Raw genomic sequence first — 25,955 nt, 5'->3', positions numbered from 1 at the left:
ATTATATTTGTGTTACACATAAAGAGACTGTGAGATGTCTTATGAAAGGAAAAGGAAAATAAAAGGCAGACAAAGAAAAAGAAGAATATATAAAATTATAGATGTTTATATAGAGTAAAAATACGAAAAACATAATTATGGAGATAAAGCTATCAGTGGATAAAACAATAGTTTATCAAGTAACAACGCATTTGGTTTGCTTCTTCCCATCATATATCATAAATGTTGAAGTTTCCTATCATTCACTTTATCAATTTGCAAACTGGGAAAAGATTTAACTACAAGGTTTGTTTGATGTAGAATTTATGACATAAAGATGCCTGCTGGCACACATATTGTAGTTAAGGTGTAGATTTTCACTCTGCAGCAGAGTGTGTGCTGATATGAAACTTTCTGGTAGATTAAAACTGTGTGCTAGACCGAGTTTCGAACTTGGGACCTTTTCCTTTTGCGTGCAAGTCTCTGTCTGGCACACAGTTTTTATGCATCAGGAAGTTTCATATCAGCGCGCACTCCCCTCCAGCGTGAAAAATTCAGTCTGCAAACATGCCCCAGGCTGTGGCAAAGCCATGTCTCCAGAATATCCTTTCTTCCAGAAGTGCTAGTTCTGCAAGTTTCACAGGAGTGCTTCTGTGAAGTTTGGAAGGTAGGAGATGAGGTATTGATGGAAGTGAATCTGTGAGTACAGGTCGTGAGTCGTACTTGTGTACTCGGTCATAGAGCACTTTCTCATGAAAGATAAATGTCCCAAGTTCGAGTCACATTCCAACACACAGTTTTAATTTGCCAAGGAAGTTTCATATCAGTGCACAGTCTGCTGCAGAGTGAAAATCTCATTCTGGAATAAGTAACATACAAAATATTGTATGTGCAATCGTACTGATACTTTGGAGATTGTGTGTTAATGTAGGAATTGGAAACAAGTGATGGGCTGTGATTTATGCGTCTTTGAGCCATAATTAATCTATATGCATTATAAATACATCAGTATAATAGAGGTGTAGGAAAATGGCGCATTACATTCCATGACTGTGCTGTAATCAGCAATTCTGGTATTTATAAGCCCTAAAAATATTTACACAATTCTGCAAAAAATCGACATCATGACATAATACCTTGTCCAAAGTTCTTGAATTCCACAGCATCAAAATTAACAGTAAAACATTTGGTGACATCGAAAGTAGTGTGACATCGGAAAATTTCAAATCAAAAAGTCAGATTTCATTCCAACTGACTCATCAATATAAAACCTAGGTCATCATGTGTCCGGAGGCATCGTATTCGGAAAAAGAGCGATCTGAAAGTGCGTTTGTTCAGTTGCGAAAAGTATGGCCAGGTACTCTGTACAAACGACGATACCATGTCCTATCTCATTTAAGAGATGTAAAACGTGAGTATGGAATGTAACTTAAGATCACAGGTTGATGCAAAAAATGTGGAAGCAATTTTTCAGGAACTGTTGCGAAAATCCGGCACCAGGACGTGACGTTATAATGGATTGTGTGCTGGATAATTTCAGTGGGTCTTTTATGCATAGCCGCGCGGAGTGGCCGCGTCATATCACGGATTGCGCGGCACCTCCCGCCGGAGTGTCGAGTCCTCCCTCGGGCATGGGTGTGTGTGTTGTTCTTAGTATACATTAGTTTAATTTGGTTTAAGTAGTGTGTAAGTCTAGGGACCGATGACCTCAACATTTTGGGCCCTTAGGAATTCACACACATTTGAAAATTTTTTATGTATAATAAGAAGCGTCAATTAAAAGAAAACAAAAAATTGGCGTTTCAACACATATAGTAGACCACAGTAACTTACCTTGCAGCTGGCTCAGAAACGAGGAAAATGAACTTATGAAATTTGGGGACTCTGAACCTCTGCAATTTCCAACAATTTCAGTTTTGTGTAAGGCAAAACAAGAGTGCCAAAACGTAGTTTTTCGGTTGACTGGATGCATTCCGATTGAAAATTTCAGAGTCATGAAGTATGAATTTCATGCCAGTGAAGTTCACTCGATTGTTCTAGATCTATTTCACGTCTATTATTGGATGAAAGAACAAATTGCTGTGGTCAAAGAATATCTGTAATACATTTGTATAGATGGGACAGGCTCATTAGTAAAAAACCTGAGGAAACCAACGGGAGAACTGACTTCGCACATCTATCTTTATCAAATCGTCACAGAATCCCCAGATTCCATACTTCCCGTTTTTCAAGTGTTGAGGGAATCTTAAAACAAAAAGACGATACAAAACTGATTTAATGAAATTATTCGCGTAGGTTGCAAGCACATTATAAAATTTCTAGTGCCAAAACAAGCTGGAAGCGATTTCGACAAAGTATTGATGGGTTCTATTGCAAGGGCGTTTGGAGACTGTCAAGATCTGAAAGATTATTTATCGCTATGTTTTAGTTGTTTGGTCGGCTGTCGAATGCGCTGCCACCACGTTTTCTGCACCTGGATGTGTCCAATTACGTTAATATAATTTGTAGTTGGAAGGAGATCAAAACCCTCTATCGTCTTGTGTGCACAATTTGGATAATGGTTTTTCTCACTAAGGTCAGGGATTTCAATGACTTTCTAGGAGTAGTGAAATCTGCCATGATATTTTCTAGTAGCCAGATGTATGGTATACACTGAGACGACTATCTCTGTTTGGCTGAGAAAGTATTTAAGAAACTGTGCTGCATAATGTGAGGAGAACTGGACATTTCCAAAATAGGTGAAACCGAAGAAAGTGCCATGAAAAATGAGCAAGAGACTGAAACACTTGAGTGTTTCGATGACAACAACAACAGACATGATAACGAATCCGGAATTGTTGCATGGTCAGATTCGTTAGGTAAGGTTGTCTTAAGAGAAGCCGATTGTGGGCACTTAGCACAGACAGATTATGATACCAATCCCTATTATGTCCAGCTACAGTGCGACGCATCAAAGCAATCTTCCATTATTTTCCCCTTTATTAGGGTGTTATGATACACATATCTCAATTTGGGACCTTAAATGTCACCTCATCTGCAGCAGAGGATGAGTTCAATGATTTGAAACATAACTTGTTACAAAATGAAATTCGTACAATGAGAATTAACAAATTCGTAAATAATCATTTGAAATTTTATCAGGACTTCGGCCAATGGAGAAATAAATGACTCAATAAACGCTGACCAGCCTAGTATTGGTTACCATAAACAGCATGAAGTGGAAATGTCAGTCAGTACCTTATCGAATGCACGTTTAATGTTGCATAATCTCTAGAAAAAATGAACGAATTTGCATTACCAGACACTGAGGTGAAGAAATCAGAGGTGATAACAGAACACCCAGGGAACTGTATTACGGAAGGTGGAGTAGACTCATTGATAGGAGACTTACATGAGTTAACACTTAAAGACAATTGGCGCAATTTAAATGGCGCCAAAACATTAAGTGTACATACTTACATTCATGTCTGAGTTAGGGATGGCGACATCTTGTAAAACTAGATAGGTCTATACGAGTATTCTACTGAATGGTAAAATTTTGGAATCTATTAGAGACAAAGCCCAAAGATTTGTTGTGACTAATACTTGTGGATTTGACAGTATTGTGCAGTACTGGCTATCGCATGTACTTATGATAGCTTTCAGAAAAAAGTGCAAACAACATCGTCAGATGGTTTCAAGTTTGTAAATCTTTTTGTGAAAATATAATCATGTAAACAGGTTTACATTGAATGAGCACGACTCTTATTTAGCATTTCAAGCCTAGTTAAGCAAGGAAATAAAGGTATGTACCATTGATGACAATTCAAATATTTGTAATTTGTGCGAATGGGATTTTAAAGATGAGTGCAGTGGGGATCTGACAGAAAAATGTGTCAGATGTGAGAGAGAAAGAGAGAGAGAGAGAGTACTAAGGGCAAACTACTACTCTTAGACTTTAAAACGATTAGCAAACAGGGATACGAAAAATTATCAGAAGCTATCGAGCTCAGAAATATTAGAGAGACGCGTAAAATATGTTCCAGTTGTAACTGACAACTCGAAGTAAGTGTCAAATACCTCCTGTATTTGTTTCTCGAGCACATAGGAGATACAAACGTCACAGTGAGCATCAAAACATTTCTGTACACTATGACTTTTAGCGGATCTACACAGCCTTTGGTAGGTATGGTTAATTACTACATAGGCTGTAATGAAAGATCAATAGGTTATTATACTCCCTTTATTAAATTTGGTGAAGACTGGTTTGAAATTAACGATAACAATATGAGATCTACATGTATAACTGAAGACCACTTGATCAACCAGTCTTTTGTGTTAATGTCAGGATGTAAACACAGCATAACACCAACACAATGCATTAATTCTTGTTTTACTGAAACTGGCACCTTAAGAAAGTGACACAACTTTCAGAAAACATTACCAATTACAGACAATAAGAAAATTAGTAAGGATAACATAAGTAAATGATTACAGTAACATTAATTATAGGTTTACCATAGCAACTAAAGTCAGTCATTACATTTTTCTGAAACTGAGTTGAATAGTTCTTCAAAAGGATTAAAGAAATAAACTGGAAACACTTCACATTAACATTAACATTAAAGTTATTATGATTATTCTATTCCAGTGAAATATATATTCCTATAAATGTAAAAAAGTTGAAAATGACAACATGTGAAAAATGTAAAAAATTTAAAGAAAGAAAACAAACAAAAATGCACAATTAAGGAGGAGATAATTACTTCTTAAACACCACAGACATATGTAACTGATTGAAGGAAGCCAAAAAATTGAAAAATTATGTTCACTTATAAAAACTAAAACAAACATAACAATTTCAAAAATATGTATATTAATATGACATAAAAATGTAAATTTTTTTTTAAAATGTGAAGATAATTGACTACCTGCACGTAGCCTTTCCTGCATGCTCTTACACTGATAATTTTCCCTCATCAGTGAGACAGTAACCAATGCAAATTGAGTGAAAGTTCATGATATCTCTCACTTAATTTCTGGTTAAGATTTGATTCAGAAGGTTGCCATTTTGGAATAGGATTGCAGCTTTCTGAAGTATTTTTCCCTTTACCTCCTATACAAAAATCCCTCACTTTTGTTACCTCCTATTTCAGTATAATTTATTTTCTGGCACTGTTGTTCAGAGCAATTGTAGTAACTCTGAATAAGCGTAAAAAAGGCCATATTTTCAAAAATTGATGGCTGGTTTTGGTACCCATTTAAACACTATTTTTCCAATAACATTATTGTTCTGAAGCAATGTTCAGAGAAACTACAGCAACTCAGAGCAAGCATAAAAAATCAGATTTCTCAAAACGTGGGGGCTGGCAGAATATTTGTTTTGCTTCCCATTTGAAAACAGTTTGTCTAAGGATGTTGTTGTTCTGGAGCAACGTTTGGAGCAACTACAGCAACTCAGAACAAGCATAAAAAAATCGATTTTTCAAAAACTGGGAGCTGGCGGAAAATCTGTTTCTGCTTCCTATTTGAAAACTGCTTGGCTGAAGACATTGTTGTTCTGGAGCAATGTTCAGAACAACTACAGCAACTCAGAGCAACCATAAAAGCCTAAAAAATCAGATTTTTCAAAAGTCTGTCTGCTAAATAAAATGAAACAGTTGGTTCCACTGCTGCAGGAATTGTAGCACATGCCGGATAAAAAAGACTACTGTTTCACGAATTGGCAATTTAATGTGCTTGATTTACATAAATAGCACGACAGAATTCGTTAAGTACTGACATAAAATGCATATTACTGTAAATAAACAGCATTATTTAAAAAACAAAAATAGTCTCAACTGGCCGCAGCAGTGGATACATGCGGGGGGCACGCGGAGCCTCCGACATTGCCTCCCACGCTGCCCCTGCCAGTCAGCCCACATGCTTTTTGTTCTTTTCTATCGTCAGTCGACTCGATTCAATCGATTTCTCGAGTAGTTTAATAGAACTTTCTTAAACTTTGCATTTTTTATTACAGTAAAAGTAAAGGTGGCTCCAGATATCATAAGCACACCCTCCTTGACGTTTTTCTGTATCTACCACTGGCTGTCCGTCATATGCTCCAGGTTCTCAAGTACCAGATTGAAAATATGAATTACAGCTCCCTTCGATAAGCAAAATCAGGATATATATTGAGATAGTGAACCATAGGCCAGAAATGCATATTTATTCTATTATGGACATACACAGTGTAGACTGCATAACAACAACGTAGCTCATAGTAGTTGTTGATATGTTAGACATTTCAGGATTTAAGCTAGCTTCCTACTTTTGCAGAGTAGATATGAATGGAGGAGGAGTTGCCACATTTATTAAAAACTGCCATAAATTCAAGAACATAGAAATTAATAAATTCTGTTTAGAGCAGCAACTAATAGCATGTGCAACAGAAGTAGAGTTCCATAACAGATCCTATATAATAGTAACTATTTACCGAGCACCTGCAGGAAGTTATAATCTATTCATAAATCATCTAGAAGCTCTTTTGGGTTATTTAACAGGAAGAAAAAAAAATTTGATTGCTGGTGACTTTAATACAGATTTTCTAATTCAATCTTCCAGTAAACATTTACTGCAGTTAGTAATGTTGTCTTTCAATATAACTCACACTGTAACCTTTCCAACTACAATCACTAAATCCTCAAGGACAGCCATTGATAACATTTTTATAGACAAATCAAAGGAACAAAATCATAACATAAAACCTGTAATAAATGGACTATCAGATCATGACATGCAGTTCCTTGTTTTAGATGTAAATTCTAAGCAGATTATCAAGACTGCTAAATCTGAGTACAGGAGAGTATTCAATCAACCAAAAATTGAGTGTTTTAGAAAACTGCTCAAAGATATGAACTGGGAAGAAGTTTATAGTGCTCACGAAAAATATAACACATTCATGAAAAATGTCAGTACCATATTTGAAAACTGTTTTCCTCTAAAACTTACTCAAATTAAACAGAAGTGTATAATAAAACCATGGGTCACACAAGGAATAAAGATTTCCTGTAAGACAAAAAGGAAAATGTATCTGTCGACCAAGAATAGCTCCAATGCTGATGATTTAGCTAAATACAAGGAATACTGAATACTGTAAAATATTAAAAAAAAGTAATTCAGACATCTAAACAAATGCACTACGAGAAGAAGATAGCAATGTCAGGGAACAAAATAAAAACAGTATGGGATATAGTGAAAGAGGAGACTGGTAGAATCAGAAAGGAACAGGAGCAAATAGCACTAAGGGTAGATGACACATTAGTAACCGATGGGCATAGTGTGGCAAATCTATTTAACAAGTACTTTATATCTATTACTGATAGAATGGGATTGTCAGGATCAGTAAATAATGCCCTTGAATATCTGAAACTAGCCTTTACAAATAGCTTCAGGTACATGAATATGTCACTCACTTCATCAAAAGAAATAACTTCCATAATAAAATCTTAAAAAACAAAGCATTCTAGTGGTTACGATGAAATATCATCAAAGTTAATTAAGGCATGTTCTTGTGAGTTTAGCACAATTCCAAGTTACTTGTGAAACCAGTCAATTATAACTGGGACATTTCCTGCCTGGTTGAAATATGCAGATGTTAAGCCTCTATTCAAGAAAGGGGATAAAGAGATGCCATCAAATTACAGACCGATTTCACTTTTGCCAGTATTCTCAAAAATTTTAGAAAAAATAATGTACAGACAGCTTCTCAACCATCTGACCACAAATAACATATTATCAAGAACACAGTTTGGATTTGTGAAGGGTTCTGATCTCGAAAATGCTATCTACACCTACAGCGAAAATGTACTTAATTCATTAAATAACAAGTTACAAGCAGCAGGTATTTTCTGTGAATTGTCAAAGGCTTTCGACTGTGTACACCACAACATCCTATGGTGTCACAGGCAGTGCTGCAAAATGCTTCAAGTCATACCTCGCTAACAGGAAACAAAGGATGTCAGTGCAAGGGACTAGTGAATTAAGTCATCAGTCATCATCAGAATGGGAAGAAATTACATGTGGTGTCCCACAAGGATCCATCTTAGTGCCATTGCTTTTTCTTGTGTACATTAATGATCTCTCATCAGTTACACTGCCAGAATCAGAGTTCGTTTTGTTTGCAGATGACACAAGTATTGCAATAAATAGTTTGTCGAGTGTAGTTCTAGAAAGATCTGCTAATGATATTTTCATGGATATTAATAAATGGTTTAAAGCCAACTCACTGACATTAAACTTCGAAAAGTCTCACTATATGCAACTCAGAACCTGTAAGAGGTTTCCACCCTGCATATGCATAAAGTATGAAGAAGAGTCCTGACAAAACTCTACCATCTGGTGAGCAAGATGTATGAAACAGAGGAAATACCCGCAGACTTCAAGAAGAATATAATAATTCCAATCCCAAAGAAAGCAGGTTTGACAGATGTGAAAATTACCGAACAATCAGTTTAATAAGCCACAGCTGCAAAATACTAACACGAATTCTTTACAGACGAATGGAAAAACTGGTAGAAGCCGACCTCGGGGAAGATCAGTTTGGATTCCGTAGAAATACTGGAACATGTGAGGCAATACTGACCTTACGACTTATCTTAGAAGAAAGATTAAGGAAAGGCAAACCTACGTTTCTAGCATTTGTAGACTTAGAGAAAGCTTTTGACAATGTTGACTGGAATACTCTATTTCAAATTCTAAAGGTGGCAGGGGTAAAATAAAGGGAGCGAAAGGCTATTTACAATTTGTACAGAAACCAGATGGCAGTTATAAGAGTCGAGGGACATGAAAGGGAAGCAGTGGTTGGGAAGGGAATAAGACAGGGTTGTAGCCTCTCCCCAATGTTATTCAATCTGTATATTGAGCAAGCAGTAAAGTAAACAAAAGAAAAATTTGGAGTAGTTATTAAAATCCATGGAGAAGAAATAAAAACTTTGAGGTTCGCCGATGACATTGTAATTCTGTCAGAGACAGCAAAGGACTTGGAAGAGCAGTTGAATGGAATGGATAGCGTCTTGAAAGGAGGATATAAGATGAACATCAACAAAAGCAAAACGAGGATAATGGAATGTAGTCGAATTAAGTCGGGTGATGCTGAGGGAATTAGATTAGGAAATGAGACACTTAAAGTAGTAAAGGAGTTTCGCTATTTGGGGAGCAAAATATCTGGTGATGGTCGATGTAGAGAGGATATAAAATGTAGACTGGCAATGACAAGGAAAACGTTTCTGAAGAAGAGAAATTTGTTAACATTGAGTATAGATTTAAGTGTCAGGAAGTCATTTCTGAAAGTATTTGTATGGAGTGTAGCCATGTATGGAAGTGAAACATGGACGATAAATAGTTTGGACAAGAAGAGATTAGAAGCTTTCGAAATGTGGTGCTACAGAAGAATGCTGAAGATTAGATGGGTAGATCACATAACTAATGAGCAAGTATTGAATAGGATTGGAGAGAAGAGAAGTTTGTGGCACAGCTTGACCAGAAGAAGGGATCGGTTTGTAGGGCATGTTCTGAGGCATCAAGGGATCACCAATTTAGTATTGGAGGACAGCGTGGCAGGTAAAAATCGTAGAGGGAGACCAAGAGATGAATAGACTAAGCAGATTCAGAAGGATGTAGGTTGCAGTAGGTACTGGGAGATGAAGAAGCTTGCACAGGATAGAGTAGCATGGAGAGCTGCATCAAACCAGTCTCAGGACTGAAGACCACAACAAGAACAACAACGAAGAAGAGCAGATAGAAGAGGTTGACAGTCTTAAATTCCTGGGATTACAACTTGATAATAACTTCACTTGGGAGGAGCACACCACAGAACTGCAGAAACGCCTTAACAAGTCTGTATTTGCAATTCGAGTGTTAGCAGACATAGGCGACATAAAAGTGAAAAAGCTTGCATACTTTGTCTACTTTCATTCCATAATGTAATATGGTATAATATTTTGGGGTAACTCTTCAAGTCAAACAAAAGTTTTCACAGTCCAAAAGCGTGTAATACGTATTATTTGTGGAGTAAATTCATGGACGTCTTGTTGAAACCTCTTCAAAGAACAGGGTATACTAACTACTGCCTCTCAGTATATTTACTCCTTAATGAAATTTGTCCTAAATAATATATCTCTTTTTCCAACAAACAGCTCAGTTCATACATACAATACCAGGAACAAAAATGATCTGCGCAAGAACTTAAAAGCACTTACTTTAGTTCAAAAAGGGGTTTACTACTCAGGAACACTCATATTCAATAATTTGCCAGCAAACATAAAAAATTTAGTTACAAATAAAGATCAGTTTAAAAGGAGCCTGAAAGACTTACTAGTGGCCAACTCCTTCTACTCCATTGACGAATTTTTTAATAGAATCAAATTATGTATTGTATCTATTCATACTATTAGTATTGTTATTTCAGCTTAAAAAAAAGTGACATGTTCCACATCCACGAGGATCTCCTCAACATGGATCTATGGAACGAAAAACTAATCTAATCTAATCTAAAGCGACTATCGCCAGTCTAAATGCATTTATTACATCAGGGCATACAGTTCTGCTGCAGTCTCGCAAAGAACTAGAGTGTCAGTTCTACACTGGAACAGGTGGCAAAAGATGAACAGCATACACACTGACCACCAAAACAGACATATTGTACACAATTTAGCTCTAGCCCGTGCCTTATGTGACGACTGCATGCATCGCACTGCCACATTAACATGTGCTATAGTCCGTTCATCATAAGAATAAACCTGATGAATTCAAACACAAATGCGATGATTGGTTAGAAGCCGTAGTACACGTACACTGGTGTTGTTACACTCTTGGAAGTAGGTCCTACTTATGTATTAGATATCCTATTACAAAGTTACGTTAAATGAAACTTTAAGATATTCAAATGTATTAACAGCCGTCAACGTTTTTATTAATCACGCTTTAGATACGTAGTTTTGATTTTAAAAATCGTGTACAGTCACAGCCTCTGCAGTGCTGTTAATATGCAGTATGAAAATGGCTGAGGCTGCATAGTGAAACACGTGCGTGGAACACGATTAAAACGTGAAGAGAAATAGGATCTTCTGAATGCTTTTCATGAATATACAAAGATAATCGGCTTTGAATTTTTCTCAGCGTCATATATAATGCAGTTGAAAGACATTATGATACTGAATGCGTAGCGCAGTCGGTAGCGTAATCGAATGTGAACACATGCGGCTGTTTGTGAGTTGATTAAACTTCCGCTCGAAGAACGGTCGCAGCGCTATTTTGTGATCAACACTCACCTTGGCTTGTTCAAGTTTTTCCGCCTTCCATTTGGTTGTGCTTCCGCTCCTGCTATTTTTCAATCTTACTTGCAGCAGTTGTGTGCCACTGTCCCTGGTTGCTCAAACTATCCGGACGATATGGTTGATACTGTTCGAACCCCTGATGAACATTTGCAGAATTTGCGTGTCTTGTTTACTGTACTTTTACAGGTAGGACTCAAGTGTAACAGAGAAAAGTGCAAATTTCTTCACACTGAGATTCAGTATTTGGGACATATGATTAACGGACAGGGTATCCAGCTCTCACCGTCACATCTTCGTGGGGTTAGAGACTTGCCAGCACCCAGAAACTTGAAAGAACTTCAGTCTGCATTGGGCAAAACTACATATTATATTTGGTTTATACCAAATGCAGTGCAGATTGCATCGCCTTTGCATCACCTTCAGCGTAAGAACGTTCCTTTTGTTTGGTCTTCGGAACATGACGCTGCTTTCCACAATCTTAAATCTGCTTTGTTGAATGATCGCTGTTTGATTCCTTTTGATCCCTCCAAACCAGTTGTTTTGGCTGTCGATGCATCTTCTCACAGCATCGGAGCGGTTCTCTCGCACCACATTACTTCTGTCGATCGCCCGATCGCTTTTGAAAGAAGCTTTACCTATTGTATATGGAGTGACAAAGTTTCATGATTTTTTATACGGTCGAAAGTTCTATTTGGTCACCGATCATAAGCCTTTGACGTCGTTTTTTCACCTGTCAATGCCAGTTCTGGACGTACTGCACAAAAGTTGCAACGTTGGTCTTTGTTTTTGTCTAAATACAATTACGAAATCTTGTTTCGGCCTACGGCCCAGCATGGAAATGCTGATGCTTTGTCTCGTCTCCCTATCGGTCCTGACGAAGTGTCTGATCCTTGTGAATTGCCATCCATGTTCAGTGATTCGCAAGATAAGGAATTAGCTGATGGTTTTCCGGTGGATTTTCGTCGTATTGCTTCCGCGACAGCCGGCGATGCTTATCTGCAGATTGTTTTGCAGTATACTCTATTCGTACTCAATGGCCTCCATCTGCTATGCAGATTCATGATCCACTTGTTCGACATTACTTTGCGCAACGTCACAACTCGTCCGTACACCTTAGTGTTATCTTGTTACAAACTGACAATGATCAGTCTCGTGTGGTTGTATCTTGTTCGTTGCAGTCGGACATCCTTAGCTTACTGCATGCTGGTCATTGGGGTATTGTGCGGATGAAGCAATTAGCGTGTCGTCACTGCACTTGGGTCGGCATTGATAAACAAATTGAGAATTTGCTTGCTAATTTTCGCTCTTGTGCGGAGCATCAATCTGTTCCCCACCAGCGCTTCTTTGCGTGGCCGACTCCTACTGCGCCTTGGCAGCGGTTTCATATTGATTTTGTGGGTCCTTTCTGTGACACCCGCTGGTTGATAGTCATTAATCATTACAGCAACTTTCCTTTTGTTGTACCTATGTCTTCTACTACATCTGCCAGTACTATTCGGGCTTTGACATCTATTTTCTGCATTGAGGGCCTTCCTGAAATTATTGTCTCCGACAATGGCCCCCAATTTGTGTCCTCCAAGTTTGAAGAGTTCTCTGCTGCTAATGACATTCGCCATCTGACCTCAGTCCCATTCCACCCCCAGTCGATCGGCGAGGCTGAACGCTTTTTACGTATGTTGCTAGTTGCATGCCACACACAATCTCGAGCTCGCACTCTGGGCTTTCCTTGCTTCATCTCACTAACAGCTGCGCGGCACCCATTACCCAGTGGAATTGATACATGGACGCGCCTATCGGTCGCTGCTACAGCTATTGCACCCGCTGCTGTGCGCTTCCGCTGCTTCGCCTCGTTCTGGCTTGGCGCCAAATGATCAGGTGTTCTATTGCGCTTTCTCTGGCAAGCAGAGCTGGGAGCAGGGGCGCATTCTTCGCCAGCTTGGCCGCACCTTATTTGTCATTTCTGGTCCCTCCGGCACTGTCAAGCGACATCGGAACCAGATACCAGATCTGTTTGTGCCGTCCACGGTTTTCTGACGCTGTATGTTTTCCGGCAGAACTGGATGCCTCGCGGGTTCCACTGCCTCGGCCCACGACTACGTCGACGGCGCCTCCGCCGCTCGCCCCTCCGACGCGGGCGCTCCTGCAGACGACGCCGCCGCCGCACCCGCTGCCGGTCCGGTCTTTTGCAACAGGCGGGCGCCTATCGCCACCGCCACGGCCCCACCTTCGGCCGCCGTCGTCGCCGCCGTCGCCGTCTTCCTCCGTGGTGCCAGAACCGATGGACGCTGAGGCTGCAGTCACGCCGCCGCTGTCGCCATCGCCCATGGAGGTTCTTGCATCTCCTCCTCATCCGATCATACCCAGTGGCGGTGCGCGGCCTAGGCAGGTTTTCCACTAGGCGTTTTCCTCGCCCCCTCACGAGCAATTCGGTGTTGTCAGTGGGCAACTCGCCCCAGCAGCTTCGCTGTCCGCCCCCTCAGTTGCGCCCCCCCTGGGTCCCTCTACCTGCCGTCGGAAGCCCTACTCAACGACGGTGTGTGGTTTCAGAGGGGAGGGATGTGGTACCGATAGCTACGATGCCACTGCGTAGGTACAAGTTCTTTTGTTGGCACTATGACACCGACGACAGCACCATCTAGCTCGCGCTGAGCAGCTCTGCGAGCGCCACTCCAGATTCAGCCCGTTTGTTCGTGAGCTGACCACCAACCAACATTGTTTCATCTTCATAGTGGGAGAGCCACTACAGATTTTGCCTGCGTTAGCTTTGATACATCCAGCTTCGCACCTATGTGCTCATCTTTACCAAAAGTTACATATACGTCATTGACTAATATTCTCTATTAAATGTACTTTTACGTTAAAAGCGGTACCAAGATTTTTACCTCACCTGCTCCTACTCGCTTCCTACATTCGGCCTACCCTTTAGTTTACAGGAGCAGACCCACGTGCCGCCCTCCAGGCAGGATACAAAAATTAGTGTCTTGTCCTATGATTTTCACTAGAAAATTGTGACTGAACCTGTACCAGAGTATTCTGTCCAGAACTGTAAAATTTTAACTGCCATAGGCAATAAGTCTTCTATGGCTAAGATAAAGGTACTTGCTACAGTCAAGGAATCGTACAATGGCCATTCCTCGACGTGCAAAACCTGGTCAGTAATTGGATTTTAGGTTTACACATATTGTGCAAGAAGGAGGGCACTATTGACTTCTCCCAACGTAAATGTATACTTAGAGATAAGGGCAGTGAAATTTTAATTGACCTGGATACCAGGATCCTGATAAATATTGTATAGTGTACAAAATTCAGTTAATACATGACACTGATGATGTTGACACAGAGACATACGCACCTGATGGCGAGTTTGAGGACTTGAAAAACTTTGATTAGTAGTAAGTTATCAGAAACCATAGCTGCCACACATGATGAACGCAATGAACTTTGTGGTGTTTTGTCCAAGCATTTACAAGTATTTATCAAACGACCAGATGTGGTCAACACATACGTGTATAAAACAAAAGTTAAACCTCGCCAGATTTTCTTCCACAAAACCTATAATGTGCCACTATCACACAGTCCACTATAGATATAGTCCACGGCTGTATAAATATTATATGCAGCCACTAGAAACATTTGAAGATTTTTGATCGTCAGATGGTTGGAAGAATGAGAAGCACCTTTTGTTTTCTAGGTCTTGTCCTGATCAGACCTATTTTGGCACACCAACATTAACACTGCATTATATTATTAATACATTCACGAGTTGCACCCAAATGGCACTCGTAATAGCATGACGCAAGAGTCAATGTAACTTGCGTGATTTAATTGTTAAAAATATATGAATGGACCTTTAACAAAAAAAGGAAAGTTCGACGCCGAGAGTTTGTATGATATTTAATATTCATTACTATAATTCATTGTATTGTGCATGACACATAGTTAAAGATGGAACATTACTCGTCAAGAGAGCTGGTAGACACACTTATAATGTATGGTGTGGTAGGATGTAGAGCCTGTAAGACAGCATGAATCTACAAATAATGTTTACCCAACAGGTGCCATCCTAACTGGAAGAAGTTTATTTCTGTGGAAACCTAAGAACATCACACACAACCATGCCTGAGCCAGGATTCGAACCTGCGACCATAACGGTCGCGCGGTTCCAGACTTAAGCGCCTAGAACCTCTCGGCCACACTAGGCGGCTCACTATATAAGAGTTTGCAAAGACAATAGGATGAAGTCTCCCAATGTTTTGGTTACAACTTTCTATAAACACATAGGAAGGTCCCTCATCAGTCTCTGAATATTTTTTCTCCTTACTCAAGTTTTCATTGTGTTTTTGAACACTTATCTTGGAAGTGTGAGAGCTTCATGAGGTGCTTGTTCGCTGCTTACAGTCTGAAGCTGAGGAGATGAGCTAGTATGAACATTTTGGTGTCTTGCTACCTGTACGATGTGGAGCATAGCGGATTCCTGTTTCAGTTTCCTGACTGTTGTTGAGACATTTGTTGTCGACAAGGAGGATGCTCACTGCCCTTGCTTTGCAGTGGTGCTGCTCACAGATGACACCGGGAAGCGTGGAATCCTGATGATGAATCTCCGTCACTTCCTGATACAGTGGTTGGTCTGTTCATGGATAACTGACACATAAAGTATCACCTAAAACTTTACCAGTGTCAGCTGATTCGCCTATGTCCACGCCCTTATCAACACTGAGCTTAGGCTCAGTCACAGTTGTAAATTCCGCCTATCAGTACTATTAACTGGTTTACAGACACGAAATACCGTCGATAAAGACTTTTATCTATGATCTAAAATATAAGTTTTTTCCTCTATCTGGTAACTTCGAAAGTATTGCACACGCCAAGTTGCTAACCAATGAACAGTTGGACTTATAAATAATTTTAGAACAGTTTATTCTTAATTCAGTATCTGCAGCTTGCTTCACTTAGCCATTAATTTTTTTCTGACCATTGCATTTTAATTCATACATCCATGGAGTATACTTTGTCTCTTCGTTAACAACCTTTTGATTTGTTCATGATAGTTTTTTGGATGTCAGTGAAAGCTGTTTCTTCACAGCATGATAGGCGTGGGAACTCCTATTTTTGGAAGTTTTTTCTCACCTGTTTGGTAACTGTTAGCCCAAATTGCGGCGCCATCGTAATAAGCTATGCGGTTTGGAGAATCAAAAATTACGATCGCTGCAATGAATGTATTTGGAAGATCTTCCAGTATAAAATTGTCAGTGTTTGTGTATGTTATCTTTGTTTACAAATTCATAACCAATGTCAGACCATTGTGACGTTACGTATGTAATTTTGTGGTTGTAATTAATTTAATTTATTGCTGTTCGGTACATCTGCTAGAGACGTGTTGTTGTCGTATACAGCTCTGACTTTCGTTCGAAGAATTGGAATCTATACTGAACATAACATCACATGACTAACGTAGTGCGGGGGCGAGGATTGGAGATGCAAAATGGCTGATGACGATCCGTGGAAGTTAAAAGAAGACGGCTATTTGAATGTGGAAACAGACTCTAAAAGTATTATATATCACCCACACCTAAATATTATTTTTGTTCTTACTAGAGATTCAGAAGTTAAAGTGCTCGACGTCAATTCTGGAGTAATTTTGCAGAGGAGCTCGCTTTCAGGTATGTCACACGTTGGCTTGCTCCGGTTGAGAATGTGTTGCACTGCAGCTGAGTGTTTTGCCTTCACAATTCCTTTGCATTACAATCAGTGAAACAGTTTCGTTGCCCTCGGTAAAGATAGACACTTGATTTAACGAGTGTATTTGATGCCAGAAGAGTCATTTGTTGTGTTGTTTTCATACATGTTGGTAAGCAAGTTTCCTTTGCTCCATTTCCCGTAGAAGTGGAAACATTCTGGTTGCTTGAAGATATTTCTTTAAGAAATTTGTTGAGGTTGTGTAATTTTTAAGTATTGCACCATGACCTGTAATCGGTGACACCTCGAAACCATGTGAGATCATGGGACACGATTGACAACCAGTAATGGTTGCTTTCGAAATCGACTATACTAAGCTTTCTTCCATAATATTAATGACATTTTGTTTTTTTTTTTTATCACTTTAAGTGCCTGGTACACCAAAAGTTTCCCCGGTTAGTCTTCAAATATGTGACTTGCTTTGTTCTCAGTTACACAACGTTTTGATTAGCTCCATTCACTTGTGTAAAGCAGGAAATAAAATAACGTGATGTTTTGACAGTTACGTAATTTTTATTTCTCTTTAAATTAACATTTCAGGTGCCCTCTATCCGTTTATTTTATGGGTGACCTCACGTATGTTTCATCATACATTAGGCCTACCGCGTAAGTTGCAACTTCTCTCCAGATTGTCATTTACAGTACCATAATATGCTCCTAGAGTATTGGAAATTCACAAAAAAAGGTGTTTGCGAAACTGTAACGTCAATAATGGAAAACCATTGGATCAGTATACTTGGTAACGCTACTATCAGAGTGGATGACATTAATGGATGTGTCATTTTACATGTTTGTTGGAAAAGTGAGACTAACATTGATATTTACAATTAGATGATCCTTTCTGTTTTTGTTTGAGTTATTGCCATTGTCCAATATATCACCAAAATTTTAAATTATGAAGCTTTGTAGTGACAGAGGAGGATGTAAAGGTTGTGGAATGTAGAAACTGAGATAATTTTGTCTGGTAATGCAGTTCTGTTAAATCTCTGCTCTAGTTTTCTCTGTAAGTGTTAGACATTGGGTTTACTCTTGGAAAGTCTATCATATTGCCATCTGTTTTGTTCTGCATATCTTAGGCCCCACCATTGTATTGTTGTCTTACATGTCGTGGTTGTAAATGTTGCTTCGTAAAGCTTATCTTTTTGTACGGGACTTTTCATCAAATGGACAAACATATAATCCTTTATTTTCTGTCTGAATCCATGCCAAATAGTTGGTTAACATATGAACAAAATTTCCATTTTTTTCTATCGTAGTGTTCTAATAATTTCTTTGTCAGTGTTTTAGGGATTTGTTTGTATTAGCAAGGTGTTGAGTTTTGACAATATTGTCATGGAGTTGCTTGAATGAAATTTACAGGAAATTTATATTGTTATTATTTCTCTTATGTTTAAAGAGTTCCTGTCTCGTCATTGTATGGTTTGGTAGGAAGTTAATTTTTTATGTATTGTTGCTTCATTTGTATCTGAAAAATGATTTTTTTTTTTTAAATGTTGGAATTGGTTTTCATGTTTTGCAACAGTCAGATCTATGTAAATGTAATTTTACTGTACCTAGCTAATTTAGTTTCTTTGCTTAAATATATATTCATTCTGGGAGAAGAGTGTGATTTCTTTACAATTTATGTTGGCTATCACTGAATGAGATTTTGATTCAAAAATTCTGATAATTAAATGTAAATGTCTGACATTCTAATTAGTGTTCTACAAAATATGAATAGTACTACCACGCGAAAGATGACAGTCACTGCTAGTTTTTTATTTTGCTATTGCTGCAGCCAGGAGATTGTAATGTAATCCAACACCGTTGGTTGTATTCCTTTCAGAACAGCTGAAAGTAAAGTTGTAGCTTACACCTGTCAATTTTTACACATTTTCGTACAATCTGGCCAGAGTTTACTGTTCTGGCAGAGAATTATGTATCTTCTGATGTATCACCTCATTTAAAATTCTATGCATGCTTATAATTTCTTATTTGAAATTACCTGTAGGATTTGCTGAGGTTTTGAAAATTTTAGAATTTTTAATGTGACTGTGTAGTCTGAATTTTATGACAGACAGTAAACCAGTATAATTGCTGCTATATTTCCTATGAGATTGCAGCAGCAGGTCTTTTCCCATGAGCAATATATCAGATATAACAAATTGTTAAGAGATAGCACATGTGAAACATGATATTACATTTAGTGACTTGTTGAATCATAGTTAAATCAGTTAGTCATCTTGAGAAAGAGTGATTGTGTCTCGGTGCCTGTTGCTCCATATATAGGCTTTGGTCTGTTAAAGATCATAATGAATGTTTAGGCAGTGTTATGTTATGTCATAGAGTAAAATTATGGGGAGGTTCTCAGGAAATTCGCATTTGTGTAGTGTGCAGTGAGTGTTGATTATTGTACATGTAGTCTCAGCTGCAAATTTTACTGAAAAAGTTAAAATTTAATTTTGAATTTCTGATGTTGCTGTATGTTGATATTTCTACGATACACCTACTTCTAAACAGAAAGAGCGTTTTGTCGTATTTTTCAATTAAATCCTATTTCATGAGTTATTCAGAATGTAAATGTGTTTGGATCAGTGTGCTGCTAAGACAGCAAATGTAATTTTACATTGAGGGAAAGAATAGTTTCACTGCACCAATTTTATTTCTTTTCCTCTTAAATCCCCCCCCCCCCCCCCCCTCTCTCTCTCTCTCTCTCTCTCTCTCTCTCTCTCTCTCTCTCTCTCTCTCTCTCTCTCTCTCTGAAATAGCTCAAAGAAAAAAGAATGGCATTAAATGTGGAAATGCATGTAGTGGACAGGCTCTGGTGAACGACACTAATTGACAAGAGCCCTCTTCCTACTGTGCATCTCAGTACAAACTTTCTTGTGTGTTCATTGCTCTTGCTACATTAGACTTTGCATAATTATATTCAGTTTAAATTTAATTACTCATTCATTTATGTAACTGCTTCTCGTCTTATCAGCCAAGCCTGGAGGTAACCTTTGTGGAACGTACTTGCATGGACATGACAAAATCCTGTTCACTGATGGAAGAGGATTGGGTGTTAGAAGAGATTACAATGGAGTTATGTTTCTTGACTCCATCCTCCAAACTCCTCTTATGAAACCAGATGACATAGTTAAAATTGAGCTACTCTTATCAGAGGTAAAATCTTAAATTGTTGTTATGTTAAAAATAATATGGTGAATAAAATGTAATAGTTTAATCACCTTTCTGCTTTATATTGCAGGCCATTTTATTACAACAAAGCCTTCGGTGTATAGAGCTACCCGGAGTAGATCAAACGGCAGAAGTACTGCAGGAATTGGCAAAGAAAATAAAGGAGGGTCAAGCAAAACCAAAAAAGGGGACAAAAGCACAAAAGGTAGGGTGAAGCTTAGTTTACAGTTCACAGGAACAGTGTCATTGTTGTTACGTGTGTGTTTTATAGAGCGGTGCTCACTATACTCATTGCAGTCCATGATAGGAATGCTGTATAATGTATTCATATCTGGTTTCAGGTAGCTCTTGAGACAATAACAGACCAGTACCAGTAACATACTGTATAACTACGAATGTGTGGCAAGCAATAACACCCCATAGGTTGGAGGTGATGCTTGCCACATTTATTGCACATTGATAAAGCCAAGCATCCTTCCATGTTCTGCAGGGTTGGTATTTCTGTGAACTTGACCAGTTGTGCCTGGGAAAGGATTTTGTCCCCCTTGGGTTCTTGAGGGATGATGGTCAGGTTTCCCTACGTTTTGGTTCTGTGAACTGTGTGCATTGGTTAGCAACCATAGTGAGGCATAGTTGAGGAACATTGTCTGTCTAAAAGCAGGGCTTTTGGGACATGTCCACATAGATTCTGAAGGTAGGACATTCATCTGTTCAAGGTGGGGGGCAGGGGAGGTACGAGGAGAATCCCTTGACCTCATTGTGTGCTGTGCACTGTTGGGGGTCAGATGGCTATTAAGACAAAATGATAGCAGATGATCTGGGTTAAACTGCACTTAGGATGTTTGGCAGCTCTTTCGCTATGTGCTGTTACTGGCAATTTGTTTCCATTGGTCATAGCCAATAGGGTGACAGTTTATGGCCAGTGGAAATTGTTGAATCTAATAATTTGTTTTGATGGAATAAAGAAGTTGTTTACCTATGTTTTTGACACAGTGTGTGAGATTGATGATTATTGATCTGGCTGTTGTGGAGTATAACTTGGTTACTGGTTTTGATACTTGTTACTTGTATCATATGTTTCCCAGAATACAATCAGATTTCTTGGGATATAGTTTATGTTTCAATATTATAGTGTGGTATGAGTTGTTGAAGCCAACAATTATGACTGGGGCAAAACTGTCTATGATGATGAACTGATCGGTAAGGTAGCGCTATGATCATTACAAAGACTTTGTAGGCTATTTCCAGAATGTCCAGATTTTCGATGTGTTGATTAAGCAGGTACCTAGGAGTACAGTTTAAATTTTATGAAATATTCTGTATTATATGACAGTATTCTGCACAATATGTTCCATCATGCCATCATATAATTTCATATGCACCACATCATGACAATGTTTATTTAGCACTAGTTTCTCATTGATTCCTCCAATGGAAGAGAAAAGTTGCATGTCCACTGTTACGACAATCTGTGGGGACAGCTGTCACAACCCAATTGTATTAGGTTTGTCTGTACTATGGTTAAAGTTACTTGTGACTGAGGTTTCAGCAAGGCAAGTTGTAGAGCCAGCCATACTATAGTTTCTTCTCGACTGCCATGTGCTTGTTGTATTGCTGTTTTGTAGTTACCCCCAGTGACTTGTGAAGCATGGCTGGGTTGCATGGTGTCAGCACTGCCTCTCGCCACTGCAATTTGTTGGTCCCAGAGTAATTTTAATTGGAGTATATATGGTGTGAGACTTCCTGGACCAACCTTTTTTTCCCAGCTAGTCTTGAGAGCAGAATTCTAACAGATAAAAGTCATAGAGTAGTCCCTAGTTGTTTCCATACGCACATTCCAACAACTGAGTTCAAGTGAAAGATTCCCAAATGGACACACAGTAAAAATAACCACATTTTTAATGGTGTAATATGAAGAAGTATTCTAGAAGATATTGCCCTATGTATAAAGAGCAGTACATGGTATTTCAGGAGGATTTCAATCTTGGAAATGATTGTCAACTGGAACAGTTCTCATAAAAGCAGCTACTGTTTTCTAGCTCTCTCGTTCTGACCACAAGACCATAGCTGTCTTGTTCATTGAAACAACAAAATCAAAATAAGAGTGTGAGGATATTAGTGTCATTTATGTGTTATAAAGGAATTTCTATTATTGATTTTAATTGACATAAAAGTATAAGTGTATGTTGAACAGCAGAAACAAATTACCTAGCAAGTTCTGTGTAATTGTTTCAGTGGAATTCAGTATGCCTGGAACTGCCACATTGTGCTCTAAAGCTTGTGTGTGCGGGCATGGTGCAAGAACTGAAGCGCCAGAACAAGCACATACCTGCATTGTCAATTGCTTCAGCAGTGAGCGAACGATTGAATTGCTTGCTTGTACCCCCGGCCTTAGCCGCAGAGAGCCCACCTGTGACGGACCGTGCGCTGATGTTCAGCGAGGCAGCCCGTCGAGACACCTTTGTGAAATGGCCTCATATGAATTACAAGTAAGTATACATGTTAAAGTTCTACAGATTCAAATTTAGCCGTCAGGAAATAATTTGAGAAGGCCCTAAAGTGATGTCAGGCATGTGTGTGTGCGCGCGCGCACACACACACACACACACACACACACAAATTGTTTTTGTTATTTTATCATCATTACTACTACTGTATAGTTAATTATCTAATGTAGTGTCTTGTTCCATGGCATTATGGCAGTTTGGAAGGAGGGAAAAACTTAAAACAAAATAATCTACATTTTTCCAACTAGCTATTTTCTTTTCTCTGTAATTTGTAATTTTTTTTTTTTTTTTTGTAGGTTGAAGGAGTGAACTGTATTCCAATGGAAGTACTTCTCAGTGCCCACATTTTTCATCATCATCTTAAAATAGTGTTTTGTCTTCCTTATTTGGTCCTAGTTCAAGTGATTTTCCAATTTCTTTCATTGAATGGTTGGCATTTGTTTGGATTGTTTCATGTAATATGTAAACAGTCAGCAGAATGACTTAAGAAGAAGAGCAGCAGCATATTGACTCCTGGATTTATGTTCAGCAGTCCGCTTTTGCTGGTAGTTTGAACTGTGTGAACTGTCAGTTTGCAAGTTCTATGACCGGACTTTCTTGTAATGTTTGTTCAACCACAGTACACACACATTGTGGCTCCTCAACTCTGCATTATGTTCAGCTGAATTACCTTAACTAAGTAGTCACTAAAATCAACCCATTATCGAAAAAATATGACTTGATTGGTGTGGATTGTGTCACATACTGTTTCAGAATGTCCTTTTTGCAAGTAGCCATTGTAATTGTTCAAAAATTTCATCTAGTTGAGCATAGCTGTTACAGCCATTCAAATTATATAGCTCAGCATAGGTACCAGTTCGTGTATGTTAGTCTTCAAAGAATTGATTTCGATGAAGTCTGAATGAGTGTAGGCTGTGTTTGCCACCACATCTTCCAGGTAGGACTCTAATTAAGCCTGTTGATTCTCCTAAATGTTTGCTGGAGTTACATTTCAATTGTAGTATTCATTTTTCTGAGTGTTTTGTGATACACTTAATTGATGATGGACTGATTCCTATATTTATTTATGCCCTGCACTGTTTATATCTCACATGTAATAGATTCCAATTTTATAAACAACGTAAAAATGAAATTAGAAGTTGTTATTCATATCTGAGGTGTGTGTGTGTGTGTGTGTGTGTGTGGGTGTGTGTGTGTGTGTGTGTGTGTGTGTGTGTGTGTGTGTGTGTGGGTGTGGGTGTGTGTGTGTGAGAGAGAGAGAGAGAGAAAACTCAAAGGTGACAGGTGTATATGTTACCAAACAGTCAGTATACTAAGCCATGATTGCAAATTCCTTAAAAAAATATTTACTGAAGAATGAGAAGACTTGGAGAAGCTGACCTTGAGGAATATTTATCTGGATTGTAAAGAAATGTGGGAACACATGATCCAGTGCTGATCTTATGACTTCTCCGCGAATTTAAGAATTCATAATCCATTGCTGTTTACCTCTTATTTCACATAGCTTCCATGTAGGCATTTATTAATGTTAACAAACTGGAAATTCTTGCACTATCGATACACTTTTTGTCTGATTGACAAGGACAAATGTTCCTCTCTCTAATTAATGTGAGCAAGATATTCACACTTCATGCACACTAAATCGGTAATTGGACCTATTGAGCTGTTTGTCTAACCTAAAAGATTGTATATGGCTTCAGGTGTGTAAATATTTTTGTAATATTCCAGTTCTAGCACAAGTAACTAGTTCTCTCATGCCCAGTAGTCAGGAAATGAGAGAATGAGGCAGTTGCACTGAGCCAGACAGATCACATAGGTGTGTATTAAGACCACATGCATTTTCATTGCCAAGTTTCCTCACATAGTTTTGTACACACCTCTGTGGTCAGAGTTCATGTTTTTTAATCCTATCTACTGTAATACTAACTTTGTCGAACCACATTGTTAGATTTATCTTTGTCCCATTTATAATTGACGGAGTCCCACCAAAATGCTGGGGAAAGTATTTCATTACAGTTCATTTATATTGTTGTGGAATCTGTGCGTGATGTTTACCTCCACGTCTGAGTTTGTGATATTTCAGCTGGAAAAATTATGTGCATTTTATTAGACCTTTTATCGGCACGTAACGTACTGCGATCTTTTACTGCAATGTCATTTATTTGTATTCCTACTTGTGAGATTTGCCAGAATTCTTGTTTCTTTTTGCCCACATACAACCACACCAGGGTCACCTTTTGAGCTAAATTAGACCTCTGGCTATACATTAGACCAGTATGTTATCATAACTAAGATTTCGTTTGCATTCAGGGTTTCGCTAACTTGCAAGTAAATTGTTAACTATCAACCTAACCTAGGGACTGGGCTGCTCTACACATAAGCACCTCACCACGAACCTATATTTCAGTATATAATGGACACAAAATATTTTCTTTTTGCACACATATACATCAGAAGTCACATAATTACATCATCTTAAAAAGCTGACATCTATTACAGTGAAATCCTGCTTTTACACTTTTTGAGGGACTTCGGAATTGAATACTTGTCAATGACTACTTTATTATCTAATAAGCATATCTGATGTAAAGGGAACTGGTAACTGTCTGGGAAGTAGAAACGTTTGACTCTGTTTCATACCCCATAATACATGTTTTTGGAAAGCCTGAAGATGTCATTTATTATTTAAATAGTAGTGAAACACTGCACCAGTTATGTATTTTTCATGCATAGCTCGACATGTTTTTAGAATTTTTTTTCTCATTGGCAAGTGCAAATATTTAAGTAACTATTTTGTGTGGTGTCTACATATGTCTTTCTGAGGTTATCAGGAGCTGTGCCCCCTCATTTAAGTAGAAAACCACACACTTGCAAACTATCACTCATATTGTTCGTTTGCGTAACATTACAAAAAAAAGAGAGAGAGAAGCTACACCCAACAATGGGAATAAATTCTTGAAAGACGCTTTGACCAGCATGAAAAAATAGTTAATTGGTGCGGTTTTTAAACCAAAAGCATTTGAACAGTGCAAAGTGAATGAAAGTGCGAACTTGCACTACAAGGGGCCAAATGACAAAGCACGCTATATGTGGATCAAAAAAGGTGTGACAACCAATCACAACAATCACAAAACTGTGCATGCACAGGCTCCTGTTTTAGAAATGGTTGTGATTGGTCATGATATCTTTATTTGCAGTTTTGAATGAACAAAGTTACTCCCACCGGTCACCACGCCGATTTGCGCAGGAGATATGGAACGAATTGTTTGAACTTTTGTAT

At 38.5% G+C, this 25,955-nt stretch overlaps 1 protein-coding gene across 1 annotated transcript in view; it reads left to right on the top strand.

Moving 5' to 3' along the window:
- Positions 1–16,737: 16,737 nt before the first annotated feature.
- Positions 16,738–25,955, top strand: part of LOC126463579 (baculoviral IAP repeat-containing protein 6) — a 314,074-nt gene continuing 304,856 nt past the window's right edge. The window contains 4 exon segments of the mRNA XM_050096169.1: positions 16,738–16,933; positions 19,972–20,153; positions 20,239–20,373; positions 22,404–22,657. Of these exon segments, the coding sequence (XP_049952126.1) occupies positions 16,756–16,933; positions 19,972–20,153; positions 20,239–20,373; positions 22,404–22,657 (749 nt within the window). The 5' untranslated portion in view covers positions 16,738–16,755.

This window comes from Schistocerca serialis, chromosome 1 (assembly GCF_023864345.2).
Source record: "Schistocerca serialis cubense isolate TAMUIC-IGC-003099 chromosome 1, iqSchSeri2.2, whole genome shotgun sequence".
NCBI classification, from domain to species: domain Eukaryota; kingdom Metazoa; phylum Arthropoda; class Insecta; order Orthoptera; family Acrididae; genus Schistocerca; species Schistocerca serialis.
This window is presented reverse-complemented; position numbering and strand designations above follow the sequence as displayed.